The 7,626-nt window shown below is 45.4% G+C and overlaps 1 protein-coding gene across 1 annotated transcript in view; it reads right to left on the bottom strand.

Moving 5' to 3' along the window:
- Positions 1-5,065: 5,065 nt before the first annotated feature.
- The window catches only part of TSN (translin), a gene marked incomplete at its 5' end in the record, with an annotated part of 2,675 nt that continues 114 nt past the window's right edge, over positions 5,066-7,626 (bottom strand). The window contains 3 exons of the mRNA XM_010015203.1: positions 5,066-5,666; positions 6,019-6,098; positions 6,705-6,830. Of these exons, the coding sequence (XP_010013505.1) occupies positions 5,430-5,666; positions 6,019-6,098; positions 6,705-6,830 (443 nt within the window). The remainder of the gene's footprint in view (positions 5,667-6,018; positions 6,099-6,704; positions 6,831-7,626) is intronic.

Here is a 7,626-nt window from a genome sequence, read left to right as displayed (position 1 = left end):
TGCTGGTGAATCCTCTTGCTTGCTCCTGACATGCTCAAAGGGAAGATAATTTGAATCTTGTAGCACCAAGACAAAGATATCCCTTCAGGGCTCATGGATGAGGCAGCTATAACAACTCTTATTTCATGATCTCAGCTGTGTCTCCTTTAAAATGTGTGCTGGGGAACCAGGTGAGATTCAGCTGGAATTAGGGTGACTTTCTCTGACTTGAAATTGGGAAAACCTGGAACCAAAAGCAATGGAGGAAACTGTCCTCCTGCCAGACATCAGCTAAATATTCAAAGATCTCACTGTCATTGTTGAGTGACTTCCTGTCACTAGAGTGGAGTGTGAGAGTGCAAAAAGACTCGCTGATCAGGTGGACAAAGGGAACTGACTTATTTCTCACAGAAGCTGCTGCAGAATAACTGGAGACAGGTGGAAGCAGTTAAAAAAAGAATAAAATCAGTTTGGACAATAAGACTCTGCAGTCCAAAAAGTCAAAAACTCTGGGCAAGCCCCAAGGGCACCCATTAGAACATAAGGTACCTCCTTCAGAACACTAAAGGTGGTCCCTAGGGGAAAACTACTTACAACATGGATGGAAAAGTTGAGTGATAGGATCATAGAGGGTCCTCTTCAACAGAGAGTGAGGAACCCTGATGAGGCACCGGAACACAGGCAGAGCATCCTCCAGCACTGATCTCTACTCCGGCTTGAGTGGGAGCAGTTATACAGCTGGAACAAGTTGAAAAGCTGGCACTAGGCTCTAGATCCATTAGCAGGGATGAATGTAACAATAATTTGCAACTCTCTGGTTCAAATCCTGCCCCAGTGCGATCTCTACCAGTGCAGGCTTTGCATCTCAGCTCAGACTGCAAACAGCCCTCCCAGGGAAGGTGCCCTTTGTAGCAGCAGGCAAAGGAGCCCTTTGTTTCTGTGGTGGTGGAGCCCCAGGTGGTTTTGAACCCTTCCTTCCTAGAGCAGAACCCAACCTTGCAGTGCCAGAGTCACATCCTTGGGAGGACCTGCAACAAATATCTCTGGGTGTTGGGGGGGGGCTGGCAGATGGAAGTGGGAAGCCCAGAGGTCACAATAAAGTCGCAGGGTAGATCCCATGACTGATGCCTGCACTAACCAAAACATTCAATGAGCACAAGGCCTCTATAGCTCTGGACCATTTTGCAGAGGCCTCACTTGGAGTACTGTGCACAGTTCTGGTGTCCTCAACATAAAAAGGACATGAAGCTGTTGGAGCAAGTCCAGAGGAGGCCACGAGGATGGTAAGAGGGCTGGAGCACCTCCCGTATGAAGACAGGCTGAGAAAGTTGGGGCTGTTCAGCCTGGAGAAGACTGTGTGGAGACCTCATAGCAGCCTTCCAGGATCTGAAGGGGGCCTATAAGGATGTTGGGGAGGGACTCATCGTTGTGGACTGTAGCAATAGGGCAAGGGGTAATGGGTTTAAACTCAAACAGGGGAAGTTTAGATTAGATATAAGGAAGAAATTCTTTACAGTGAGGGTGGTGAGGCACTGGAATAGGTTGCCCAAGGAAGTTGTGAATGCTCCATCCCTGGCAGTGTTCAAGGCCAGGTTGGACGGAGCCTTGGGTGACATGGTCTGGTGTGAGGCGTCCCTGCCACTTGCAGGGGGGTTGGAACTAGATGATCTTAAGGTCCTTTCCAACCCAAACCATTCTGTGATTCTATGTTCACTTTCTACTCCTTACTTGCCCCAGTGTGTAAAGACCTTACTGGCTGAAAAATGCAAGTGAGGCTCTATAGCACAGAAGTCATCATTTTGCAGTAAAATGAAAGCAAATTATTTACACAAAGAGATAATCCCTGGCAATCCTAACAAAGCAGGGAGCGGTTAATTTACTGCAAGAAAAATCAGCTTACCACCTAGTATTACAGCTCAGTGAACACTTAAAGCTGGCACCCGGGGGAGGAAAAAGCCTCCCTCCACACACTGGCACAGCATGTGCGGGGCTGAGCAGTGAACCAGACTGTGAGCAAACACTGCTGAAAAATATTGTTTCAGCTAGCTCAGTTCCTTGATGCACTTCACTGCACAGACGTGTGCTGGCACCAGAAAAGGGCAGTGCAGAGGTGATAACGTGTCCTTTAATGAGTGCCAGTTTAAAGAGGTGGCTGGACTCCGGCTGCAGTTAATCAAGTCCAGCAGACAGCCCAGTTCCATAGCCAGCCCCATGGTCTGCCCTGCATCCTGTGCCATGGAGTTCTGTTCACCCCTACTTCCCAAATGGTTTCAGGTCAGCACTTTCATTGATCTGCAGGGGTTGAACAGGCAGCGCTATAAATAATGAGCAGTTAATCAACTAAGTGCCCTTCTCACTGAAATAAAAACCACAGAAATGACGTCAAGATGGGGGGAGGAAGAACCCAAACAGCAAACCAGTGAGTGCTTACAAAGACGATCCAAGAGAGCGCTCCCTGGCACACACTCGAGGTTGAAGTGGCTCGGAGAGCAGCCATGCTGGCTGTTGAGTCACCCTCCAGCACTCCTGCGCTGACTCACTCCCTCCCTGCCAGCTGCCAGCGCACCCTGCGCAGTCCGTTCAGTACCAACAGCAGTTACTTGTTCAAGTGCATCCGATTCATCATGAGGCATCAAGCTTTTGCAAGTCCTCACAGCTCTGTCTCTCGCTGCCATTCTCTGCTGGCTAACCTGCTGCTGTTACCCCTGGGAAAGGGGTCAAAGAAGAGAGAAGCCTCCACCTTGAGTCCTTCTGAGTCTTCCCTCTGCTCCCAGCTGAGATAGACAGAAACACAATTTAACATGCAGGACTAAAGTAATGTGCAGCAATTGAGGCCACAAGGTCCTACAGGGTACCTCTGTGCAGAGGAAGCTACAAGAAGCATGTCCCTGCCTTCTCCCTGCTGCACTCTAGGGAGAAAGTTTGTGTTTTTCTTTTCCCTTCCCTAGACCTGGCTTGGGGATGCACCGTGCAGCCTGGCCCTTGCAAACGATGCTTTTTCCAGAGGAAGATGGTAGTCTCCCCCAAAACCTACAACAGGAAAGAAAAAGGTGTTTGTTAAACACCCTCCAGAGACACTTCAGTGCTGTGTTCCTTTCTCAGGCACTTGCTCTTCACAGAGAGGATCCCACACCCTGCAGACTTCGTAAGCTCCAAGTAAGGGACTTGCTCTTCTAGTTGTCCCTCCCACAGTATCTACACCTGGGGCAGAGCACTGTTATCTCCACCAGCTCTCAGAAACCATGTAAGATGCAAGACCTGGCAGACTTAGGATCTACTGAAAAGCTGTTCTAGGCATCCCATTACCTAACATCCCATGCCCGGAAGCAGGCCTGTTGCGTGACCAAATGCAACTGGAGCACCTGGGACACAAGCCAGCACAAACCCTTGACAAATGCCTGCCCTGCAACAGAAACTGCCCCACCACGTGGCCTCACATCCCAGGAATCCTCCAACCTGAGACACCAGACTAATGCTCAGGAAACCTTTCTCTAACTCCCCTGCTCCCCTGTGTTTCCTGTGTGACCTTGGTTGTTTCACCCCTGGTCTCCAGTTTTGGCTGTAGAACTGCCTTAAGCTCCTTCCTCCCACCTCCACAGGGTTAAATTGAGAGAGAAGCAACAGTGGCATAGGGCAAGAACAAAGAACTACTTTGAAAGCTGATCTCATTGCCATGGGGCTCAGGAAGGTACACCCTCATCTTCTTCAGCTGAGAGAGAGGGATATTACCACCTCCCTCTGTTACATGACATATGAGACAAAGGGTTAGGACAAACATGAAAGGTTATGAGATGCTCTGAAGATGAACCTTGCCACATCTTGGATTTGGTAGTGATAAACTCCTCCATTCCCCTGCTCTACTTGGTGAAATAGGTCAAATAGGTTAAAAATAAAGTTTAAAAAAAGCCTATGAAATCTGTTTGCAGTTTGACTTAGGCTCCACTTGCCAGTGGGCAAAAGCGCACCACTGAACAGCGTACAGAGTGAGGAGTTCTGTTACTGACCCAGTGCAGCTGAAGGCTGAAACTGTGGTATTTCAGAGCAGGCTCCCAGGAAGGGAAGCAAATAACAGATAATCAGACAACAGGCCAACAGTTACCAAATGGCCAAAATCAAAGAACAGCTTTTATTGGCCGAAGTAAACAAGAAACCATTTTCTTCCAATAAACAAAACAACCCCCTAACTGAAACAGTGGTAAATCTTTGCTAACAAAACAAGACACTAACAAACCCACATAAACTTTACTTTTCAATTTCCTCCGCTGGAAATACTCCTCCTAAAGAAATTACATTTGTCTCCTTACCCCCTGCTGTGCCAGCACAAGTAGAAGAATGGCAGAAGCCTAAATCATTTAGGACAAGAGAACAAACACATCGGGGGGTAGGAGTGTGTCCTTTTAGACAAAGGAAAAGAGGCTGTCGGTGTTTGCAAACACCTTACATGCAAAGTGTTTGAAACCAGTAATTCCCTCTTTTCTAAGAAACATTTTACAGGAACTATAGTTCCGGTGTGATTCTTTTTTAATCCCAGGACACAGGTTCAGTCATGGCCTATCCAGGCTGTTAAAACTCGGACTCTCCCTGCAGTTTATCTGTTAACACTTGTCTATTCAGAAATCATAGTGGATAAAAATAAAAATTGGTTACACCGAGTTCTCACGGCAAACGATCATACTAAAACTCATCATTTGCTCATGTCAGTAAAACAAACACCAGACAGGGAAAGCAGGTCCTTTGCTCTCCCTAGCAACAGAAGTCTTGGAGGAAGGGAAAAACCAAGAAAGAGAGAAAGAGAGAGAAAAAGAGATGTGTGCCCGGGGGCAACACACCTGTTCCAATGGAGAAATTCTCAGTAATATCTTCACTGATTTCTCAATTAATGGGGATACATTAACAGGAGCCATTAAAAAAAAAATCTGGTTAATAAAGAGTTATGTGAATCTGTCCAACTTACTGACGGAGTGAAAATTTAACAAAAAGGCAAAAAAACCAATCAGTGTCTTAAAAAAATGCATATCTATTTACACTGGTTTTTAAAGCATGACAAGTGTGTGCACTGAGCTGCGTGCTGTGCACACGTCTTCTGAGGTGGGTGAGCAGGGGCAGCTGAAGCACATCACTGCTGCAGCAGTGAAACAACACTATGGAACTAGGGAGAATGTATTTCAGCTCACGGGCGTTACTGACTGCTACTGCTGCTGTGCACAGAACAGCACCGTGTGTTTTGACAGAGGAACTCCACTGGAAAGGGAGAGCCTCCTGCCCTAATCTAGATATGAGTTTACAAAACATTTTCAGGATCTAACACCCGTACTACACCTTTTGTAAGAAAATAGAGAGCAGCTTTTAGCTGCAGTTCTTCTAAACTACTGTAGGAAGGCTTCACTAGCATGCTTCCTAAATTGGCAACCATCTGAGGTAATCGATGATGCTGTTAAAATGAGCACCCTTCATTTCTCTCCACCCACACCAGCTGTTGCATCCTTATTGAGTCCTCTGATAGACAAGTCATAAACCACTTCCTCGATTTTCTTGACGTCGTATTTCAGGCCATCGTAACGCTTCCTCAGGGAGTCATTCTTCAGGTTGAGGAGACGGAAGCCAGAATCCAGCTCGTTGATAAAAGTTGAGATGCGGAGAGGGCGAGAATAGTCGCCAGCCGTGACACTGTTGACTGCCAGCCTAGACTACGAGAGGACAACATGCAGGAGAACATCATCAGAGGAACCCACACAAATCAACATCCCTAATCCCATCACTTACTTTACCAAATGAAGCAGTTTTGTTCCAGGCAGTCAGATTATTTATCCTCAGATACACCTTTCTGTTGACCATGATTCTGGATTTTCAATCAAGTGACTAGTTCAAATCTTAAAATATCAGTGAGGAACCACTGGCACACAGAGAGGTGATTTGCTGGAAGTGAACTTCCAAGGCCTTGTATATCGTAACTTCCAGGAACAACTTGGAAAGGTTAGAAAACACGTTATTTTTCTAGGTCAGTTGCAATCCAAAGCTATGCATGAATATCTTCCTTACCAGCTCACTGGCGAGAGTTAATACACCAGAAAGATAGTCTTCAATGTCCAGGTGAAAGCCCCGCTCTCGATCAGCTTCAACTAAAATGAAAACCGGAGTAGTAATCAGGTGGTGTTGAACACAAGCAAACCAGCTAATTGAAACTGCATTTGTTCACTGAGCTCATTTGAATTATCAAGTCTATGAAATACTATTACAAAACAAAAGTCAGCCTTTCCCTGCATGTGATGTAATTACTGACTCTCCTCTGCATTCTGATGTAGGATAGTGTACATTCTCAGCTGGACATGCAACAGCTTGTAACTGATCCAACAATAACTGAATTTGCACCCATACACCACAGAGGGGTCTGGACTCCATTTTTAGAAATATATTCCTGGGTTTTTTTTGGTTTGGTTTGGTTATTTTTCTGGGTTTTTTTTCAAATCCTTTGCTCTGGGAGCACACAATTCTCTTCTGGAGTAAGAATTTTATCTGCTTTCCACACTTTTAAATGCTGAAAACAAAAAGTGAGAGAACCAAGCTTAATCTTTGCATTATTCTTTTGGTAGATTTATGCAATTTGAATTAATAATCTTCATGGAAGATTTCTTGGCAAAAATGAAGTTCTGGTGGTTCCCTGTACCTCTGAAAGCTACGCCTAAAATTGTCACAAGGCTTTTCTCTTCGTTACAACATTAACTTACTCCCAAGTATTTCTGCAACAGCTTCTCGGGTCACTAATGTTTCTGACTCCAAGTAGACTACAAATGCTGCCAGAAACACCAGCCGCTGCAGCACAAACCTCCAATGCTCATGAAATCTGTTGAAGAAAACATGAAGTCAACATACACATAAGTAACATCTACTACTGGAGAGTTAGGCAACAAGCATACCTTATGTATACATTATGTTTTCCACCTCTACACATAGCACTTTGTGATATTTCTGGCCTATCAAAACAACACCAGCTTAAAGGCATCTCCTTGGTGCTCCAGAACTTCACCCCAGGACACCAGGCTGGACGCTGGCATTCACTCATCCACCTCTCACACACCTACTTGGTTCATGGAGTTTTTCAGGTTGTCGTGCCCACAAGACAACCATCTTCCCTCCCATCTTCCCTCAGCAGATCTGAGCTGACAAGACTCGTTCTTTGAAACGTTCTTGCTAGACACTGTCCCCTTCTGGCAGCAGCAAAACACAGAGGTGACAACTTCATTTAGTATCTGCAGTATCAAACAGCCATTTCATGACAGATTTGGAGCAGTTTTCAGACATGCCCCAAGCCTAACAACTTAACTGAAACTAATGGAGCAGCAAATGCTCTGCTCCCAGAAACAGCTTCAATAGAACATCAATTCTTAAACTTCTGGCTTTCTTTTAAAAAAATGTTTCCAGAATAAGAATACTGGATGTATTTTTAGTGAAACATTATAAAGAGTGTTTGAGCAAAAGCATTTCTTATCTTTGCTGATAAAAACCTCACAGTCCTCTACCACATTTTGTTTTTCAAACAGAAAGAAGCATTCAGACCATAAACCTTTAAATCATTCTTCCATAGTAATGAGGCCAACTATGCCCAGGCAATTCCCATTTCCATGTCTGGCTGTGTGTGATCCTGCACAC

This window comes from Nestor notabilis, unplaced genomic scaffold (genome assembly GCF_000696875.1).
Source record: "Nestor notabilis isolate BGI_N333 unplaced genomic scaffold, ASM69687v1 scaffold16825, whole genome shotgun sequence".
Taxonomy (NCBI): domain Eukaryota; kingdom Metazoa; phylum Chordata; class Aves; order Psittaciformes; family Psittacidae; genus Nestor; species Nestor notabilis.
The sequence above is the reverse complement of the archived record's forward strand: the minus strand, read 5'-3'. Positions and strand labels throughout refer to the sequence as shown.